This window comes from Oncorhynchus clarkii, chromosome 17, assembly GCF_045791955.1.
Source record: "Oncorhynchus clarkii lewisi isolate Uvic-CL-2024 chromosome 17, UVic_Ocla_1.0, whole genome shotgun sequence".
NCBI classification, from domain to species: Eukaryota; Metazoa; Chordata; class Actinopteri; order Salmoniformes; family Salmonidae; genus Oncorhynchus; species Oncorhynchus clarkii.
In genome coordinates this window covers 13,134,935-13,158,111 of record NC_092163.1, presented here as the reverse complement: position 1 = coordinate 13,158,111, position 23,177 = coordinate 13,134,935, and the positions used below count along the sequence as shown (strand labels likewise).

The window sequence follows — 23,177 nt, the reverse complement described above, 5'->3', positions numbered from 1 at the left end:
TTCATAGCCGATCATTAAGAGTATCTCTACCACTCCTGATGTCTCTAGAGACTTGCAAACATCATGTCTGGGACAGGTAGCACGTCTGGTGAACAGGTCAGGATTCCATAGCCGCAGGCAGAACAGTTGAAACTGGAGCAGCAGCACGGCCAGGTGGACTGGGGACAGCAAGGAGTCCTCATGCCAGGTAGTCCTGAGGCATGGTCCTAGGGCTCAGGTCCTCCGAGCGAGAGAAAGAAAGAGAGAATTAGAGAGAGCATACTTAAATTCACACAGGACACCGGATAAGACAGGAGAAGTACTCCAGATATAACAAACTGACCCTATCCCCCCGACACATAAACTACTGCAGCATAAATACTGGAGGCTGAGACAGGAGGGGTCAGGAGACACTGTGGCCCATCCGATGATACCCCCGGAAGGGCCAAACAGGAAGGATATAAACATTGGAATCAAAGTTCATTTTACATGACCTGTCATAACAAAATGTTAACTTCCTGGTTCTCTGTACCGCCCCCTATCCTCTGTACCGCCTCACAATATCCAGGGAATTGTGAGCAAGGCCTCAAAAAATCTTTATGTGCCAGAGCTGTGAGAAAAGTTGCGATTGTTTGTGAGAATGTCAACATGTGTGGCATGGGGGAAAGATTCTATTGGGGAATGGTTCCTGTGGGGGTTGCCATGGAAGCCAAGAAGTGGAGTGAGGTATGTGCATGCTCAAACACACATGCATATGGGCGTCTGGGAGAGGAAGTGTGACCATCTGATGAATGGGCATGTGCCTGAACTCAATTTTATACACTAATTGTAGTCTCACCCATTTATATCTAATGACCGGTCAATTCTGACCCAAAATGTAATGAAAATAATCTAAATGAATTTTGTGTGTGCCCTGTGTGGACAAAGTCATGGAATCTTGTGACAATCAGATTAAATTAACTACATTTCTTTCAGAGAGAGAGAGAACTTGTAAATCGGTCCAAATCGACCAGAACACAACAGGAGTGTTAAACCAGTTGTAACATTTTATTTTGAAAGAGACTTCTAATTTTAAGGATAGGGGGCGGTACAGAGAACCAGGAAGTTAACATTTTGTTATGACAGGTCATGTAAAATGAACTTTGATTCCTATGTTTATTTATTAGATTTATGTAATAATTCGGGTCGTTTGGACCTCAATGGCTGAATGCAAGAAAGAACACGGGTAAGCTTCCACAAGTGTCAGTTGTAGATGTTATTCAAGTTGTTGGCCATGCCCCTCGCGGTGTCATTTCTTTCTACATGTCACACAATCCAGCCAGCATATGCTACAATTTTCAGATTGTGCAAAGTGAAAGACCAAACTGTTTCCCACGACTCGTTACAATCGCGACATCGTTACAATGGTCTATCGTGACAATACACTTGCAGGTTACTGTAACAAGGTCTTGTTTGACATGTTTGTCTTGACCATGTTTTTTTCTGTTGTGAAAATGTCTGTCCGTTAATTTAACTATAGCTAAATGGCATGTCTTAAATTTTTATAGGGAATGTGGGAAAGGCTGTTTGACAGAGTTAAAGTCTAATTTTGTTAGTACATTTTACATATATTTGTAGCCCATTGCTGACTAGTAGAGTGTATTTATACACTGAGTGTACAAAACAGGCTCACCTGCTCTTTCCATGACATAGACTGACCAAGTGAATCCAGGTGAAAGCTACGATCCCTAATTGATGTCACTTGTTAAATCTACTTCAATCATTGCAGATGAAGGGAAGGAGACAAGTTAGAGAATGATTTTTAAGCCTTGATACAATTGAGACATGGACTGTGTGCCATTCAGAGGGTGTTTGTTCGAACGGGGTATGGTAGTAGGTGCCAGGCACACCGGTTTGAGTGTCAAAAACTGCAACTCGGCTGTGTTTTTCACGCTCAACAGTTTCCTGTGTGTATCAATAATGCTACACCACCCAAAGGACATCCAGCCAACTTGACACAACTGTGGGAATAATTGGAGTCAAAATGGGCCAGCATCCCTGTGGAACACTTTCAACACCTTGTAGAGCCATGCTCTGACGAACTGAGGCTGTTCTGAGGGCAAAAGGGGGTGCAACGCAATATTAGGAAGGTGTTCCTAATGTGTTGTACATTCATCACAGTATGTCCAGGCAGTATGCTTATGGCTACTGATAGCCTAGTTGAAATAATGAAGTTGAACATGAACCTGTAATGGATCATCATGGAATGAGATGCAGCCAAGTAACAATGTGTAAGACTTAAATCATAAATCTCGATACAGGACAACTATGGGAAGACCCTGAAGAAAACGTCTAACTTGAAGAGTAATGCCTGCTTAGCCCCATCTCAGCCCATCCCAGCCTTCGTCCTCAAGGCTCTGCAGAAGATCCATCCTGAAGTCACACCCAAGTGGGTTCACTATTGTAACATTGTACTTACAATGTAATGACATTTTGATAACATCTGTGGTAACAAGTCATTTTCACACACAATTACATGCCTGTGTGTTGTTCTGTCTCTGTCGGTCTGTGTCTGCCTGCTTGCCTGTAGATTGAAAAGGATACGATTGTTGTGAATAAGATCATCCATCAGATCATTGAATCGTCCATGAATAACTGTTACACTTGATTCAATACACTCACCACGTAGCCCTTGGCCTGCTGCTGTTCTGTCAGGTACTATGGGTGTGGTCTGGTGGTCCCAGAGTGTCTGGAGGACTGCAAGCTGCTGGACCTGGGCAGTGGCAGTGGGAGAGACTGTTACATGCTCAGCCAACTGGTCGGGGAGAAGGGCCATGTCACGGGCATCGACATGACTGAGGACCAGGTACACAACTGTGTGGTGTGGTGGTGACCATTCAATTAAAATGTTTTTCATATCATAAAGGGCAATCACTGAACACAACGCTTTGTGGTGCTTGTTTACAGGGCCTTGCAAAGTTATTCATCATCTTTGGTGTTTTTCCTATGGATTTTTATTTGGATTTCATATAATGGACATACACAAAATAGTCCAAATTGGTGAATTTAAATGAAAAAAATAACTTTTTCCAAAAAATTAAAAACGGAAAAGGAGTGTGTGCGTATGTATTCTCCCCCTTTGCTATGAAGCCCCTTAATAAGATCTGGTGCACCCAAATACCTTCAGAAGTCACATAATTAGTTAAATAAAGTCCACCTGTGTGCAATCTAAGTGTCACATGGTCTGTCACATGATCTCAGTATATATACACCTGTTCTGAAAGGCCCCAGAGTCTGCAACACCCCTAAGCAAGGGGAACCACCAAGCAAGCGACACCATGAAGACCAAGGAGCTCTCCAAACAGGCCAGAGACAAAGTTGTGGAGAAGTACAGATCAGAGTTGGGTTATAAAAAAATATATGAAACTTTGAACATCCCACGGAGCACCATTAAATCCATTATTAAAAAATGGAAAGAATATGGCACCACAACAAACCTGCCAAAAGAGGGCCGCCCACCAAAACTCACAGACCAAGGAAGGAGGGCATTAATCAGAGAGGCAATAAAGAGACCAAAGATAACCCTGAAGGAGCTGCAAAGCGCCACAGCGGAGATTGGAGTATCTGTCCATAGGACCACTTTAAGCCGTGCACTCCACAGGGCTGGGCTTTATAGAAGTGTGGCCAGAAAAAAGCCATTACACAGGAGTACTCTGGTCAGATGAGACTAAATTTGAGCTTTTTGGCCATCAAGGAAAACGCTATGTCTGGTGCAAACCCAACAGCTCTCATCCCCCCGAGAATACCATCCCCACAGTGAAGCATGGTGGTGGCAGCATCATGCTGCAGGGAAGTTTGTCATCGACAGGGACTAGGAAACTGGTCAGAATTGAAGGAATGATGGATGGCGCTAAATACAGGGAAATTCTTGAGGGAAACCTGTTTCAGTCTTCCAGAGATTTGAGACTGGGACGGAGGTTCACCTTTCAGCAGGACAATGATCTTAAGCATACTGCTAAAGCAACACTTGAGTGGTTTAAGGGGAAACATTTATCTTGGAATGTCCTAGTCAAAGCCCAGACCTCAATTCAATTGAGAATCTTTGGTATGACTTAAAGATTGCTGTACACCAGTGGAACCCATCCAACTTGAAGGAGCTGGAGCAATTTTGCCTTGGAGAATGGGCAAAAATCCCAGTGGCTAGATGTGCCAAGCTAATAGAGACATACCCCAAGAGACTTGCAGCTGTAATTGCTGCAAAAGGTGTCTCTACAAAGTATTGACTGAGGGGAGGGGGTGAATAGTTATGCACGCAAGTTTTCTGTTTGTTTGTCTAATTTCTTATTTTGTCTAATTTCTGGTTTTGTCTAATTTCTTGTTTGTCTCACAAGAAAACATATTTTGCATCTTCAAAGTGGTATGCATGTTGTGTAAATCTAATTATACAGACCCCCAAAAAATACATTTTAATTCCAGGTTGTAAGGCAACAAAATAGGAAAAATGTCAAGGGGGTGAATACTTTGGCAAGCCACTGTATCTATGTGCAAGCCAAATTCCCCTTTTTTTCTGTTTTTGTTTTGGAGTACTGTTTCGGTCCTGGGAACACATCTGTTTTTGTTTTGGAGTACTGTTTCGGTCCTGGGAACACATCTGTTTTTGTTTTGGAGTACTGTTTCGGTCCTGGGAACACATCTGTTTTGTTTTGGAGTACTGTTTCGGTCCTGGGAACACATCTGTTTTTGTTTTGGAGTACTGTTTCGGTCCTGGGAACACATCTGTTTTTGTTTTGGAGTACTGTTTCGGTCCTGGGAACACATCTGTTTTGTTTTGGAGTACTGTTTCGGTCCTGGGAACACATCTGTTTTTGTTTTGGAGTACTGTTTCGGTCCTGGGAACACATCTGTTTTTCCCCAGACAAGAGAAAAGTATTGAGTGATGCTTACCGCTTGCTGAAGGTACACTGTGCTATACTCTATCATGTAGAAATCAGGTAATTACAACCAAAAATACTTCTATGAACCCTTTCAAGCTAGTAAGGAAGGTTCATGTCATGTTCCAGTCCTTACAAGTCAAATGCTTTTACTGTACTTAAACGTGTCATTGAAAAGTAATTAAGAAAGAGAACCCTTGCTTGGTAACATCGAAATGCAGAAGACACATTTCAGTTGAATGTATCCTCCTTTCCCTTTCTTTCACGTCTTCTAAGCCTGCATACTAAAGATGTTTTGCTACTTTCTCTGGTTGTCAGGATGGCGGAGAGCTGTACTTCAGTGATGTCTATAGTAGCCGTAAGCTCTCCGATGAGATCAAGAATCACAAAGTCCTGTGTCTACCAACCAGCTTCTGTATTACATTTTTACACTGCTTTAGACTGTTTCTACCTGCTATTTATATGTGTAGTACCGACAACCGTTAATAACCTCGGTGAACTGTAGATGTTAATGCTGTCGTTAGGGGAGTGTTTAGGCGGAGCGCTTTGGTGGGGGGACCAAGTGCGATTGGCTCAGGAGGTGGGATTCAGCCCCCCGCGATTGGTCACGGCCAATGTCATCACCGTGGACAACATGGAACTGGAGGCCATCCTAGGTGAGACGTGTTTGCTTCGTCTTAAACATGAGACGGTGACACTTTTTCCACCAGCTCTTAACCATATAAGTTACCATGTAGAGGTTACGTTGTTATAACATACTGGGGTCTATATCATTGATACATGGGACATTTTTTAGATTGACTCTTCAAAACGTTGATATTTCCTCTGGAACTACAGGCCTACCAGAACTACCAGTTTGTCTCTGCCACCTACCGTCTCTTCAAGGTCCCCAAAATCTCTAACAAAGGCTCTCTGGTCATATACAATGGCAACATCACTGGTTTTGGAGAGAGTCTGGAGTTTGACGCTCAGTACACATTCAAGGTTTGTACAAGATACTGTTTTGTATTTTTCTGCCAAATGGAGTTTGGCTTTGCTCCTCTCCAATATGAGTATGTTTGTGTTGAATGGGGAAGTTGAAAGAAGAGCAGAAAACACATTTCCGATGTAACAGTTTGGCAAATAAAGTTATATTGGATCATACTGATCCTAGGTCTGTGCCCGGTGTGTTGTCCACAGGAGTGTGTTATACACAGTGAGTAATATTTGTGTGTGTGTGTGTCTCCCCCAGGTGGATGAGGTAGTGGAGGTGGATGGAAAGGTGGCCAGCATCCTCAGCCACTCCAGGTTTGCTGAGGGGTTCACTTTCCAACCGCCCGGGGTACCTGCTGGATGTGGTGTAAAGAAACCCAAGGTTTGTGAGGAGTTCACTTTCCAACCGCCCGGGGTACCTGCTGGATGTGGTGTAAAGAAACCCAAGGTTTGTGAGGAGTTCACTTTCCAACCGCCCGGGGTACCTGCTGGATGTGGTGTAAAGAAACCCAAGGTTTGTGAGGAGTTCACTTTCCAACCGCCCGGGGTACCTGCTGGATGTGGTGTAAAGAAACCCAAGGTTTGTGAGGAGTTCACTTTCCAACCGCACGGGGTACCTGCTGGATGTGGTGTAAAGAAACCCAAGGTTTGTGCCAATTCCAGGACAATTGCACCTAATGTCATAAGACACTGAGTTTTAGATGTGGTTGCAGGGTGTGTGTATAAATGTAATGATGTGTGTGTGTGTGTGTGTGTGTGTAAAGTTCATGACACATCCACTGACACCTTCCCACTGTGAATTCCAAATTGACCCCTAGCCCCTACGCACGCACACAGACACACCAAGGTCAAGCAGATGTGCTGCAGTCACAACTAGGCTGCGTTAAAGTCCTGCTGGGAACCTTTAACCAGGAAGGAATGCATGTCCTCCCGTCAGCCAATGGAATGTCTCAATGTCTTCTTATCATGGTCCCTCATGGTCACTGAAACCACACACACACATTAGCACAAGCACAAAACACACACACACTGAGGACTATATTTGGTTTGATTATGTTTCCTACAGTTTGAATCTTGTCATACTCCCTACACATTCTTCAGGCTGTGGGTGTTCAGTTTAGCTGTGATCTTAAGGAGGCTGAGGCTGGTTGAGGTCTCATCCAGGTTGTATTCTCATGACAAGCTTTACAATGCTTTATACACAGTATTATAACTGCATCATAATGCATTACACCTGTTGTCTCTCAGTAAAGGGTAACCAGTAGCTTTGGGACACATCATCGGTAGTCTGTGTGTTGGTTGAACTCCCTGAGTTCTGCATCGTTCTGGTGGTTGGCGACGGAAAATAACCATACCACATTGTAGCCGGCTCCACCTACAACAACAAAAGTTTCCTGTCAACAAAAGCATATGTATAGTCTCCAGGAACTCTACTTACCAGACATAAAGTGAAATGTGTCCCTCGCTATCAAATAAACATCTGAATCCAACTTTTGTCCAAACCGCGTCATATTCCTGCTGTGTGAACAGTGGTAGATTTCGTGGGAGGAAGTCTTGTGTGAAGGGAGGGGTCAAACTTGGAAGGAATATGGTTCGGGTACAAGTTGTATTCTGATGTTTATTTGATAGCGAGGGACTTATTTCACTTTATGCTTGGTAAGTAGAGTTCCTAGAGATTATACATATGCTTTTGTTGACAGGGAGTTTTTTGGGGTGTAGCTGGCTACAATGTATGATCATTTTCCGTCGCCAACCACCAGAACGAGGCACAACTCAGGGAGTCCAACCAGTACACAGACTACTGATGTTGTCCCAAAGCTACTGGTAACCCTTTACTGAGAGACAATAGGTGTTGTGTCCTAAAGCTAGTTACCAGGTACTTTAGTTAGTTCGCTCCTAACTCTAGTTTAGATTATTATTATCTCTACCTTTTTAGACTCTCTGTTGCAAGTGACCTCAGGGGGCAAACAGATCTAGGCCTGTATCCACAAAGCATCTCAGTGTAGTAGTGCTGATCTAGTATCTGTCCATATAATCTTACCTTACCTTAAAAAAGCAAACACTGATCCTAGATCAGCATTCCTCCTCTGAGATGCTTTGTGGATACGGGCCCAGGTCATGATCTCATGCCGTAATAAACGGTATGGAAAGTATATACAGCTTGTACAAGCTACAGCTTCAGGCAAACAGTGAAAAGGTCAACTAGTGGCAGATAACAAAACGTATTGCATAGTCACAAATGCCCATCCAGGGTCGCCGACAGCAGTTGCATAATATGACACCACATGGAGTTTGGTATGTAATGTAATAAATGTGATTCATATTATTTAAATGGTATTTCTCTGTAATTAACTTTGAATACATTGTTGAATTGACTGGAGGTTCTATGGAATGGACCCTAACCTTGTAAGATAGGGGAGTTCTTATCATATAAGGTTATTATTACATGATGCACTACCATGACGTTGTGTAAATATGGCACGCGGTGTTTCTCAGTGATTTTCCCAGGGAAACCCTGTGCTGTGTGTCATTGCAGGTGGGCACGGTGAATCCCTTTGAACTGGTGCTGCAGCTGGGGAGTGCAACTGTCTCTTCTGCCACAGGGGGGTGCTGTGGCGCAGAGTCATCCTGTTGCAAGTGATGGCGTGCCCAAGACACAGAGAATGATTATACTGTGTATGAATGAACAATAATTGTAATTCATGTCAAACTATGGATTTTTGTCAAGTCTTAAATTAGGCTCATGTATTGATTGTATAACTGTGAATATGATCATAATCCAAACACATTTCCGGCAGTGAAGAACTGGCCAGTGTCTCTCTTTAATGAAATAGGCCTTAGATTTCAAGATGGGTGTGTGGGAGAGAAATGCAAAAAATATATCCACTGCAGTGGAGGCTGGTGTGAGGAGCTATTGGAGGATGTGCTCATTCTAATGGCAGCAATGGAATGAATGGAACGGCATCAAACATCGCAAATATGGAAACCACGCTCGACCATTACAATGAGCCAATTCTCCTATATCTCCTTCCACCAGCCTCCACTGATCCACAGGGGAAAGCACACTTGGGATATCAGTTATATTCTTAGTATTTTCATTTCATTCATAAACACCCAAAGTTTGGACTAGGTATTTTTCAAGGGTGTGCTTTGTGAGGAAACTCCTGCAGTCTGTATCATACAAGTTCAAGTGAACAACGGGTGGCAACAATTAGGCATTTCAATTAGACAATTGGTTAGCAATCAAGTCACAGTTGACAATCTATTTCTATATACAATGTTTACAAAGGTATACATATTAGACAACACATTTAGACAGAATCATAGGTCCCCATGATATACACTGAGTGTACAAAACATTAAGAACAGCTTCCTTATATTGAGTTGCATCCCCCTCTCGGAACAGCCTCGATTCATCTCGGCATGGACTCCACAAGGTGTTGAAAGCGATCTACAGGGATGCTGGCCCATGTTGACTCCAATGCTTCCCACCATTGTGTCAAGTTTCTACTTGTTGTGTATGTACTGACATGTATGTGTAACTGATAGACTCACACACACATACTACATGGTATTTTTCATTGTCTGTCAGACCCCAGTAAGACTCGCTGTCTCCATTGGCGTTGGCTAATTGGGATCCTATTAAGTCAACATCAAATCAAGTTGGCTGGATGTCCTTTGGGTGGTGGATCATTATTGATACACACAGGAAACTGTTGAGTGTGAAAAACCAGCAAAATTGCAGTTCTTGACACCTACTGCCATACCCCGTTCAAAGGCGTCTTGTCTTGCCCGTTCACCCTTTGAATGGCACACATACACAATCCATGTCTCAAGGCTTAAAAATCCTTCTCTAACTTGTCTCCTCCCCTTCATCTACACTGATTGAAGTGGATTTAACAAGTGACATCAATAAGGGATCATAGCTTTCATCTGGATTCTATGTCAAGGATGGGAACTTTGACTCATCATGAGGGGCTGCAGTGGCTAGTGGGTCTGCGTCACAAGAGGTTGGTGGCACCTTAATTTGGGAGGATGGGCTCGTGGTAATGACTGGAGCAGAATCAGTGGAATGGTATCAAACACATGTTTTCCAGGTGTTTGATGCTATACCATTTGCTCCGTTCCAGCCATCATTATGAGCCGTATTCCCCACAGCAGCCTCCACTGGTCTGCATACTCACATCCATAACCCCCTCCCCACCTTGCGGGCAAAACATTTTAGCAGCCACCCTCATGATAGCTGAAGAGAAAAAAAACATGTTTTAAAGTTAATTTCCTTCAATTCTGCACGTTTTGCCATTGGCCGTAGAGAACATGTTGCCGTTTAACAGCTAATTTCCTGCTATTCCACACAAGTCGTCATAATGGGGAGGCAAATATTTAACTGATGATCAATGTGCCCCACGCCGGTCAGTAATTCGACCATGCTTACAACACGTTTAGATAGCTGGCCACTAGACTCATTTAACAATCAAACAAACGTAGCTGACATGGGGTAACTGAGTGACTGCTGATGCACAACCAAACGTCGAAATTGCATCTTGTGTATTCTATTATTCTAACTCTCAACCGTATGTTGAGACCCCGACTGAGTTCAAATAAATAAATCCGCAGGCCTACAAAAGGGCCGCTTGCAGACAGTTGCCCATCCCTGGTCTATTTCACTGGAAGAGCAGGTGTTCATAATATTTTGTGAACCATTTGATCAAATAAAATAACATTTTATTGGTCGCATACAAATATTTAGCAGATGTTATTGCTGGTGTAGCGAAATGCTCCCATGACTTGTGCAAAGGCGAAACAATATTGATACAAATATATCCAAACAAAACATGGCTGTGATACAGTAGGCTAAATGTTTTTATACCAGAAAGAGATCGAGTTCCTCATTACGTCCCTAGGGGAGACAGTGTCCAGGTAGTGGATAAAGACGCATTATCGTTTTACTAGTTATCATCCCTAAAGGGCATGTGATCCTTCTCTGTCGCGATGAACTTGATCGAGTGTTGTAATGTCCTGATGGAATTCTGTGCTTGGCGACAGGAGACAGCTGATTGTTTCTACGAATGGATGACTTATGTTCGGTGATGCGGACCTTACGTTGTCGCTTAGCACGTACGCCTACGCTGCCCATTAGCCAGTTCTTGAGCATTTGTAGGAACTGCTCATTCATATCTGTATGTGAGACTAACACTGCTGCTTTGTCCTTTCGCTTCCAGGAACAGGGATACAAGGACACCTGCATAAAGACAGCCTACAATCGGGCAAAAGACACTGAGAGAGATAAATTGCTGAGGCATGCACAAAATTGAGAAACATTTTTTTTGTTTTTTCACTTCTACCTTTACACCGCTCTTTAGCAATTATGAACATTTTAAATAAACATTGGCACATATTGACGTCTGATTCCAAATTCAAATATGTAGGCTATTCAAAGACCCTCCCCTGTTCGCCTATAGGAGAGCACGCAATCTCAGAGATGCACTGTTCCAATCAGATGTGGGTGCGCGTCTACAGCGCTCCCAACTGCGCACTGTTGGACACAATCCCTGCTACAACTACATCCACTGTCATAACACCTATAGACTAGTTAGCTGACGACATCTAGAAAACTTTGCGCGCTCTTCAAATGCGCAGAAGCCCATGTGTTGTTATGGTTCTGGGTGGCCAGATAGCTAGCAAAAATGACAAGAAACTTCCCTGTGGTGAATTGTAAGTGGCTCGTTTCTGCTAGTTTTATCTTGTTCTTGATACCAGGTATTTTTGTTGTTGTTGGTTATTTGACTGTCATCTCAATGATGACATGGCTAAAATTGGCTAGCTACCTAACCAACAACTGTAACAATGTATTTTAGAGACAACAAGTGTTCGTGGTGCAACTGTATTTAGGTTTTCAATAAATATTGGCGAGGTAGTATACACATAATCAACAATCTAAGCCAACCCTGTCGGTTTTGCCCCATAGTTGTGCAGGCGTCGGTTTTGTTGATAAACAACCAGCCCCTGAAGAGCATGGAAATATTCCATCACCCGAAAACAGGAAGAAAAAAAAACATATATATCTGTAGTAGAACCATATGTGCTTCATTTGATGTTGTTTATTTGCTTTGTTCCATGTTCTGATATGTCAGGCAGAATAGGCCTATTATCCATGAGTTGACATGCGTGCCTTTGTCATAATAATCCCCGATTGGACAGATAATGACTCTACTACCTCAATGTGATGTTGTGATACTGTCCTAACTATCCCTCCGTTTTTTAAACTATGCCCAATGCCTACTTTGTGAAAGTAGCCCATTGAAATGTGATAACACCGCATCATGTTGGCTAAATTGCCTATTAATGATGGGTGATTATTAATTAATTTGCCCACTTTGTATGATATCATTATTTTCACACCAGAACAATGTAGGCTACAGTATTCAAAAGAAAATGTCTTATACATGCATCTCGGCATTTTGCGTAATTATATGTTAATTAGGCTAATATTACGCATGGCAATTACTGTACGTTTTGTCTATCTATATCATTTCCAATGCCTATCATGCATTTGTATTGATTTGGTTGGTCAACCAACCCTCCCTACAATTAGGCTTTGCAGATCATCTTTAAATAGCCTACAAGACATACCATACCCTAAGCTATAAAATGCATTGTGACTGCTTGTTTGGTCATCTTAAGGAACTAATCTAAAATGCATAAAGAATGTCACATAGCCTAAAAGCATGCATTCTATTCGGCCCGCTGAAATAACTCTCTCCCTCTACCTCTCGCTCTCCTCTGCAATGGAGAGAACATTGCATAACGACGCACCATTCACACCACCCAGATAAATAAAATATTATGGATCTACCCACCAATTCATTATTTATTGGTTGCCTCTGAAATCCTTCTGAAAAAGTCACGAGGAAAGTGTCTTGGGCATTTTTTTGCGTGAGGTGCGCTTGTTTTGGAATTTCATTCGTTGGAGCTGCGGCGAAAACTCCGCCCCCGTCCAACTGCCGCACTGGATTGGGTGCTACGGTCGTCTGTCTCCGGGACATCAGGGGAGGCACGAGTTCGCTCTAGGAGTAATCAGTTTCGGACTCGTAGTGGAACCAAGCGCTTGGGTCCCCGATGCTGCACAAATCACGGCGACCCCCGGTGGAGATGAAGGCGGACTCCGATTGGCTCTGATTTTTAAAAGCTCTTTTCATTCAGGAGGTTGCCCATTATCAACATGGCTGAGCCGTCGGCCCCAGTACCCTCTGCAAAAATGGCGTCACTTAGCCGGGTTCGAGCTCTGACGATGATTTTCTTAACTGTCAGCGGTTGTTTGGTCACCTCGACAAGTGGCAAAGAAGGCGGGGTAGAGTCGGACACGGTTATCATCGGGCTCCGGTTGGAGGACACGGACGACATTTCCTTTATGGATAGGGGCTACCTACGGGTGAGTGAACGGTCTCGTGTCAAATTGAGGGTCTACGGGCAAAACATAAACAACGAGACCTGGTCCAAAATTGCATTTACGGAACACGAACAGATCCGACCAGTCGGGGACATCGACAGCTTGTCGGGGGACAACGGGAGCAAAGAGGATACGTCCGCGCATCCCTGCGGTATCAGGACCTCGGATATAATCATCTTGCCCAACATCATTATAAGTCGCAGAACGTCGGGAGTAGTTGAAATCGAGGTCAAACCCCTTCGAAAAACCGAGAGGAGTAAATCTTATTACCTGTGCATCGCCACCTCGACACCTGCCCACCACGCCGCCGGCCTGCACGACCCATGGACCGAAAACACCTGGATTTACCACGATGGAGATGACACTAAAGTGATAGTTGTGGAGGAGAAGAGGTTTCTGCTCCCCTTCTGGCTTCAAGTCATCTTTATTTCCATGTTGCTGTGTCTGTCAGGCATGTTCAGCGGGTTGAACTTGGGACTGATGGCACTGGACCCAATGGAGCTCCAAATAGTTCAGAATTGTGGCACAGAGATGGAGAAGAATTATGCCAAAAAGATAGAGCCAGTTAGGAGCCAAGGGAATTACCTGCTTTGCTCACTTCTCCTAGGCAACGTGCTCGTCAATACAACTCTAACTATCTTATTTGATGATATTGCAGGTTCTGGGCTGATAGCTGTGGTGATGTCAACTATTGGAATTGTCATCTTTGGAGAGATTGTCCCTCAAGCCATATGCTCAAGACATGGCCTTGCCGTTGGAGCCAACACCATATTCCTCACCAAGTTTTTCATGCTACTCACCTTCCCTGCGTCATACCCAGTGAGCAAACTTCTAGATTACCTTTTGGGCCAAGAGATAGGCACTGTGTACAACCGCGAGAAGCTTTTGGAGATGCTCAGAGTCACGGATCCGTACAATGATCTGGTCAAAGAGGAGTTGAACATCATTCAGGGCGCCTTGGAACTACGGACTAAGACTGTGGAGGACGTGATGACCCCGCTAAGAGATTGTTTTATGATTCCAGGTGATGCTATCCTCGACTTCAACACCATGTCTGAAATTATGGAGAGCGGTTACACGCGCATCCCCGTGTTCGAGGGCGAGAGGTCCAACATTGTGGATCTATTGTTCGTGAAGGACCTGGCGTTTGTCGACCCAGATGATTCTACACCGCTGAAAACCATCACTAAGTTTTACAGCCATCAGCTGCATTTTGTGTTCAATGACACCAGGCTGGATGCCATGCTGGAGGAGTTCAAGAAAGGTGAGGGGGGTTTCATTTTTATTGGCCCGACTGTATCCTGTCAATCAAATGATCATGCCATTTCAAGCCAAATGTGTGATGACTGTCCCATCGTGGCTTTCACTTGGCATGTCTATGGTCTAGGGATTCATTGCAAATGTGAGAATGACGTTTCATCGGAACACAGACAGATTATATAATAACCTAGAGAGACAAGTGTTGCTACTCATTAGTAAGCAGTAAATTCACCGTATTACATCTCCACTGTAGATTTCTATTCATATCAACATATTTATGGCATTTTATAGTTAGGGAAAACATCACAACCTTCAATCAGGGGGTATTTGCCTCTGGGAACAACATTGTCCCAGTTCCTTGACTGTATATGTATAACGTCACACACTTGACATAATAATATCCAGATCAGATGTCCTACTATGATAATACTATGACATCATAGAGAGCTCGAAGACCCTTTCCCTCTGGAAGATGGTCAAGTAATGTGTGTCTTACTGTCTAATAACAGGTTACTGTCATTTAAAACTTGACTGAGACACATGAATGACCTCATAGCACAGATGGCCTGCTGTCCTTCAGGTGTCTCCTTGATGCCCCAAGTGTTTCAAGTGTATAAACAAAGATGTTAAGCCAAACCACGAAACCCGACTTTCAGGAAGATGGATTGTGGCGTTGCTCCATCAGGAAGGGTGTCACAAAGATCCCAGATAAAAAGAAAAGAGGCGAGGTGAGGTGGGGAGGAATGGCATCCTAAAGTAGCTGGCTGACATTCCTTGTCAGAGATATAAGGGCGCATTTGTTGTCACCTCTTGGGTCATTTCCTGCAAAGAAAAAGTGGAGAGGGGGAATGTTCATGTTATCTTTCACCATCACTTCCATTCCTCGTTAATGTTCACACGGTCCCCCTCCCACTCTCTTTCTCTCTCTCTCTCTCTCTCTCTCTCTCCCTCTCTCCCTCTCTCCCTCTCTGTGGTTTGTGACTTGCATTAGGAAATTCATTCATGGGAATGGTACAACCGCGTCAGTGCTAAGGTTATCAGGTGGGGGCATCTTGTTTGAGAACCTGCTTAAATCCCCACCTCTCCCTACTCTAAGTTGTGTGCATTGCCTCTGAATGATGGTGTTGATAACTCCCTTCGTCCTGCCCACTGGAATGCAGTCGTGTGAATAATGAATAACTCCTCTCTCTTAACACCCACGGAGTTACACTTTATGACATAGTTAGTTTTCATCTTCAGGTGCGTTTTGGTTTCGTCACAATCTGACACGGGCAATCACACATGTCTGTTGATAGCAGGAACGATATACGTTTTGATCAGGCAGCTTCTGTGCACACGGTTGTTACGTCATTACGGTTGTTACGTCATTACGGTTGTTACGTCATTGCGTTTTTTACATCATTACGGTTGTTACATCATTACGGTTGTTATATCATTACGGTTGTTACATTATTACGGTTGTTATATCATTACGGTTGTTACATCATTACGGTTGTTACATCATTACGGTTGTTACATCATTACGGTTGATATATATCATTACGGTTGATATATATCATTACGGTTGTTACATCATTACGGTTGTTATATCATTACGGTTGTTACATTATTACGGTTGTTATATCATTACGGTTGTTACATCATTACGGTTGTTATATCATTACGGTTGTTATATCATTACGGTTGTTACGTCATTATGGTTGTTATATCATTACGGTTGATATATCCTTACGGTTGTTATATCATTACGTTTTTTACATCATTATGGTTGTTATATCATTACGGTTGTTATATCATTACGGTTGTTACGTCATTATGGTTGTTATATCATTACGGTTGATATATCATTACTGTTGTTATATATTTATGTTTTTTACATCATTACGGTTGTTATATCATTACGGTTGTTATATCATTACGGTTGTTACGTCATTATGGTTGTTATATCATTACGGTTGATATATCCTTATGGTTGTTATATCATTCTGTTTTTTACATCATTATGGTTGTTATATCATTACGGTTGTTATATCATTACGGTTGTTACATCATTAAGGTTGTTACATCATTACGTTTGTTACATCATTAATGTTGTTACATCATTAAGGTTGTTACATCATTATGGTTGATATATATCATTACGGTTGTTATATCATTACGGTTGTTACGTCATTATGGTTGTTATATCATTACGGTTGATATATCATTACGGTTGTTATATATTTATGTTTTTTACATCATTACTGTTGTTACATCATTACGGTTGTTACATCATTACAGTTGTTACATCATTGCGTTTTTTACATCATTACGGTTGTTACATCATTACGGTTGTTACATCATTAAGGTTGTTATATCATTACGGTTGTTATATCATTACGGTTGTTACGTCATTATGGTTGTTATATCATTACGGTTGATATATCCTTACGGTTGTTATATCATTACGTTTTTTACATCATTATGGTTGTTATATCATTACGGTTGTTATATCATTACGGTTGTTACGTCATTATGGTTGTTATATCATTACGGTTGATATATCATTACGGTTGTTATATATTTATGTTTTTTACATCATTACTGTTGTTACATCATTACGGTTGTTACATCATTACAGTTGTTACATCATTGCGTTTTTTACATCATTACGGTTGTTACATCATTACGGTTGTTATATCATTGCGGTTGTTACATCATTGCGTTTTTTACATCATTACGGTTGTTACATCATTACGGTTGTTATATCATTACGGTTGTTATATCATTACGGTTGTTACATCATTATGGTTGTTATATCATTACGGTTGTTACATCATTACGGTTGTTATATCATTACGGTTGTTACATCATTACGGTTGTTATATCATTACGGTTGTTACGTCATTATGGTTGTTATATCATTACGGTTGTTACATCATTATGGTTGTTATATCATTAAGGTTGTTATATCATTACATTTTTTACATCATTACGGATGTTACATCATTGCGGTTGTTACATCATTACAGGACTTTAAAAAACGAATTACACTTTGTGGCCTATCATACTTAACTTTAAGACTGGTTGTGAATATGTTCATCTAGTCAATAGCTTTTTATGACTATGATTTCACTGAACTACGTTTTTTCAGAGAAATAATGTCAATTAGGCATTTTATATTCATTATTCAATCGTTAGAGTGTTTGTTTTGGTTTATTGTAAAATCCGATTAACGAGAAGTAAATTAATGGAAAAAATAACCGTGCTTGTCAAAGTAGCCTTGTTTGAAGGCTAATGTATAATATGGTACATATTATGCATATTCATTAATTTGGTCACATTCATTTGAAGGTTTCTGTCAGTGATGAAAATCTTTACAGAAACCATGGTGTGAGTACTTCAAATTAGGTTTCTATTAATATAGCGGACAACGGTATGCATTTTCATTTGCATAATGGATTCATTAATACATGGATATGATTAGCAGACTAGAAGGTGGTCAGAACAGAACAGCAGCTGCATTGATAATCTTATGTATTGTAGGATATTGCTGACCTATGGCCAGTCCTTTAGACATCATCAGTGATCCCAGAACATGACCCGTAAAACCCCTATTATCTACCACCACAGCTCTCATTCACTAAAGCTAACAGCCTGGCTCTTTCACCTTCAGTTTTAAACACCAGCTTCACACAGCTGAAAATACTATATTTTTGCTTATGGAAAAATATGCAGTGCCTTGCGAAAGTATTCGGCCCCCTTGAACTTTGCGACCTTTTGCCACATTTCAGGCTTCAAACATAAATATATAAAACTGTATTTTTTTGTGAAGAATCAACAACAAGTGGGACACAATCATGAAGTGGAACGACATTTATTGGATATTTCAAACTTTTTTAACAAATCAAAAACTGAAAAATTGGGCGTGCAAAATTATTCAGCCCCCTTAAGTTAATACTTTGTAGCGCCACCTTTTGCTGCGATTACAGCTGTAAGTCGCTTGGGGTATGTCTCTATCAGTTTTGCACATCGAGAGACTGACATTTTTTCCCATTCCTCCTTGCAAAACAGCTCAAGCTCAGTGAGGTTGGATGGAGAGCATTTGTGAACAGCAGTTTTCAGTTCTTTCCACAGATTCTCGATTGGATTCAGGTCTGGACTTTGACTTGGCCATTCTAACACCTGGATATGTTTATTTTTGAACCATTCCATTGTAGATTTTGCTTTATGTTTTGGATCATTGTCTTGTTGGAAGACAAATCTCCGTCCCAGTCTCAGGTCTTTTGCAGACTCCATCAGGTTTTCTTCCAGAATGGTCCTGTATTTGGCTCCATCCATCTTCCCATCAATTTTAACCATCTTCCCTGTCCCTGCTGAAGAAAAGCAGGCCCAAACCATGATGCTGCCACCACCATGTTTGACAGTGGGGATGGTGTGTTCAGGGTGATGAGCTGTGTTGCTTTTACGCCAAACATAACGTTTTGCATTGTTGCCAAAAAGTTCAATTTTGGTTTCATCTGACCAGAGCACCTTCTTCCACATGTTTGGTGTGTCTCCCAGGTGGCTTGTGGCAAACTTTAAACTGCACTTTTTATGGATATCTTTAAGAAATGGCTTTCTTCTTGCCACTCTTCCATAAAGGCCAGATTTGTGCAATATACGACTGATTGTTGTCCTATGGACAGAGTCTCCCACCTCAGCTGTAGATCTCTGCAGTTCATCCAGAGTGATCATGGGCCTCTTGGCTGCATCTCTGATCAGTCTTCTCCTTGTATGAGCTGAAAGTTTAGAGGGACGGCCAGGTCTTGGTAGATTTGCAGTGGTCTGATACTCCTTCCATTTCAATATTATCGCTTGCACAGTGCTCCTTGGGATGTTTAAAGCTTGGGAAATCTTTTTGTATCCAAATCCGGCTTTAAACTTCTTCACAACAGTATCTCGGACCTGCCTGGTGTGTTCCTTGTTCTTCATGATGCTCTCTGCGCTTTTAACGGACCTCTGAGACTATCACAGTGCAGGTGCATTTATACGGAGACTTGATTACACACAGGTGGATTGTATTTATCATCATTAGTCATTTAGGTCAACATTGGATCATTCAGAGATCCTCACTGAACTTCTGGAGAGAGTTTGCTGCACTGAAAGTAAAGGGGCTGAATAATTTTGCACGCCCAATTTTTCAGTTTTTGATTTGTTAAAAAAGTTTTATATATCCAATAAATGTCGTTCCACTTCATGATTGTGTCCCACTTGTTGTTGATTCTTCACAAAAAAATACAGTTTTATATCTTTATGTTTGAAGCCTGAAATGTGGCAAAAGGTCGCAAAGTTCAAGGGGGCCGAATACTTTCGCAAGGCACTGTATTTCACAGCGGTGTAGATGGTACAGTGATTCTCTACACGATTCTTGCTTGTTTTGTCACAAACTGATATTAGGCGACCTATTCGAATTTTAGCAACCAGGAAATGGCGGAGCGATTTCTGCATAGTGCAGCTTTAAGAACGGGAAGCATAGAAATTGCGCACATAGAACAGATCTACCACTTCTTAGACTTGCTTTCAATGAGAATGACAGATCTATAACTCCAATTTCTGTGTGAATTTGGTTGGCTCGCCCAAAAAAGTTATATATTGCAGTTTTAAAGTTGTAGATATAACCTTTTTGTAGATTGTACATATAGGTAAGGTACGTCAGACTAAACCCTAGTCCTCCAGGTTCCAGCCTCTCAGCAAGGCCACGAGGCCAGGTGCCAGTGTGGTCTTTGGGTTCCTGTTCTTGGCTCTGCTCCAGAGGGAACTCGCCTTCCTTCCGTCCAACCTCTGGAGCGGTTGTAAATCCTGAGGAAGGGAGGTCAAAGTTTCTCGTCAATCTGCCTCTAGTCACGGCACCACACTCGGTTCAAAGTGCTTTGTATTGTAAGTCATTGTTAATTCATTTGACTGCCTCTTGTGGAGCTGGTTGCTGCACAGCCGCCTGAAGTTGGGTTGAAGAACGAAAGAAAAAAGACTCCCCCCACATCTGCTCCAACAGCTACATACGTTAGAGATACACTGAGTGGAAAAAACATTAAGAACACCTGCTCTTTCCATGACATGACTGACCAGGTGAATCCAGGTGAAAGCTATGATCCCTTATTGATGTCACTTGTTAAATCCACTTCAGTCAGTGTATATGAAAGGGAGGAGGAAGGTTAAAGAATGATTTTTAAGCCTTGAGACAACTGAGACATGGATTGTGTATGTGTGCCATTCAGAGGGTGAATGGGCAAGACAAAAGGTGTAAATGCCTTTGAACGGGGTATGGTAGTAGGTACCAGGCGCACCGGTTTGTGTCAAGAACTCCACCGTTGCTGGGTTTTTCACGCTCAACAGTTTCCCGTGTGTATCAAGAATGGTCCACCATCCAGAGGACATCCAGCCAACTTGACACAACTGTGGGAGGCATTGGAGTCAACATGGGTCAGCATCCCTGTGGAACGCTTTCGACACCTTGTAGAGTCCATGCCTCAACGAATTGAGGTGATCTGAGGGCAAGGAGTGTTCCTAATGTTAGGTATACTCAGTGTAAAGTACACGAAAAGCGTAATTGGTTTAACTTTTGAACTCAGGTTTTTGAGGATTCTGAATTAGCCGTTTCTTGCTGGCTCTGTTTGTGGTTGAAGAGGATGCTTTCACTTTCTGCACTGCAACTGTGAAGTAAACCAGCTTCCACCTGAAGAGTGAGAAGGAGCACAAGAAACTCCAAAAACCCAGTGGTGACATTAATACTATGCCCCCATGCTAAGGTTCAGGTTGGTGGCTTGACCTAAGCCACTATCGTCATCCTAGACCTTTAAATCGAGACAGACAACCCCTTGGAAACTTCTGAACCCTTTTGTTAGTTTCTGTCGGATTGCAACAATTCGTGACAATTAGCGACTAGTGGTGACACTTAGTGACAGTGACAATTAGCGACAATTAGAGACTACTAGTAGAGTGCTAACGAGTGGGTCAACGTGTGCCCTTTGGGATGAACCCGAGTAGAACACACAGAATGGGGCCAATCACACTCATGTCCAGTCTTGTTTTTTGAAACGAATGAATGTCACTCACTTTGTTGCACCCACTTTGTTGCACCCACTTTGTTGCACCCCCTTTGTTGCACCCCCTTTAAGTTTTACTAGTCTTATGTTGTCATATTTCATAGACACGTGACATATTTACAAAGGTAGATCGAGGTTCGCCTTCTGCTTGTGTTTTGAATCACACACACACACACACACACACACACACACACACACACACACACACACTCGCACAGAGAGGGTTGATTTTAATCTTATCCCTCCCTGAACTCCATGACCTTGGACAGTGTAACTTGGCCCAGTGCCAACCACTGCAGGTGGGAAGGACAGCTGTCGTTCAAACTAAGCAGCGCATCGCCATCGTTCCTCGAAAGTGCCATTCCTCGTTTTCCAGTTCTGCTCCATTCCACTCGTGCCTGTTTCTGTCTCACATATAACTAGAGTACTATGTGCTGTATGTGCTTGATTGGGGTTGAGAAAGAGGCCTCCAGTGTAGACTACACTGTAAAAACAGAACGACTCGAAACACGATGATTGTGTAATGAATACACAGATAGTGTTTTAAAACAGAATAAAAGCACTCTGAAACACCCAAAGTGGTTCTTAAATTTAAATGTGTGTGTTTTTAAGATAGTGCTGTGAAAACACTTTGGGGGGTTTCAGTGCATGTAAACGGCAGCCTCAAAACACACAAAATATATATTTGTTGCAGACTAAACTGAGTATACCTAACATTAGGAACACCTTCCTAATATTGAGTTGTTTAAATGATTTGTTCATTTAATTTAACCAAAAAATAGTAAGAATAAATCCAACTTAATGTTTCTCAAAATGTAAGATATTTCATATGAGGATAACCAAAGATAGAGAAAATGTATGTATTTAACTATTCAGAAGTCTGGTTTTATTCTACTTGCATTTCCTATCTTCCCACGTGGCTCAGTTATTAGAGGATTGTGGGTAATTCAACATTTTAGATTTTATGATTATTTCACACAATGTTGTATGCATGTTTGAAGAAAGAAATGTATACTTCTATATTAATATTAAGCAACTTGTTATGCCATGAGGTGTAATGGATAATAATGAACGGATATCAAAATTGTCAGGCAAAATGACATTCAATGATGAAACTTTTTACGGTAGAGGCAAATACAGTATCCTGCAATGTTTGATGTAATGTAACCTCCATGCCTGCCAAAATTCTGCACTAAACAGAACTTGAAACATCAAAATAGTGTTTTCAACCTTTTCCAGAAGTGCTCCCAGCCCCTGGCAAGGTGTTGCACAATGCTGGATCAATTGGTGTTACAACAAACCGTGTCACGTTTCAAAACATCTCAGGTTGATGTGTTTCAATACCCCAGAAAAGTTCAGGTTTCGTCTCCTTTGAGTTGGTGGCAGCACAGTTGCCACTAGTTTCTGGTATTACAAAGCACTTCATTTTAACAGTGTACTAGAGGCTACATGAGCCCTGGCAGGTATTGAACTAGTTCTCCCCTTTCCTGCAATATAGGCCAATCTATGCTTAATTCAGATTCAGCAGCCTCCACAGCCGCC

The 23,177-nt window shown here is 42.1% G+C and overlaps 2 protein-coding genes across 3 annotated transcripts in view; both read left to right on the top strand.

Annotated features, from left to right (window-relative positions):
* Positions 1-660: 660 nt before the first annotated feature.
* On the top strand, positions 661-8,502 carry LOC139369346 (arsenite methyltransferase-like). The gene is made up of 9 exons (XM_071108639.1): positions 661-705; positions 2,280-2,407; positions 2,674-2,834; positions 4,835-4,914; positions 5,208-5,286; positions 5,414-5,548; positions 5,737-5,873; positions 6,121-6,243; positions 8,398-8,502. Exons 1-9 carry the CDS (start codon positions 661-663, stop codon positions 8,500-8,502), a joined length of 993 nt encoding a protein of 330 aa, XP_070964740.1.
* Positions 8,503-12,977: 4,475 nt separating this feature from the next.
* LOC139369587 (metal transporter CNNM2-like) overlaps positions 12,978-23,177 on the top strand; it is a 68,984-nt gene continuing 58,784 nt past the window's right edge. For both annotated transcript variants that reach the window (XR_011627049.1, XM_071108837.1), the window contains exon 1: positions 12,978-14,575. Coding sequence is in view for 1 of the 2 variants with exons in the window: in XM_071108837.1 (XP_070964938.1) it covers positions 13,084-14,575 (1,492 nt within the window). In the remaining variant the exon portion in view is untranslated. The remainder of the gene's footprint in view (positions 14,576-23,177) is intronic.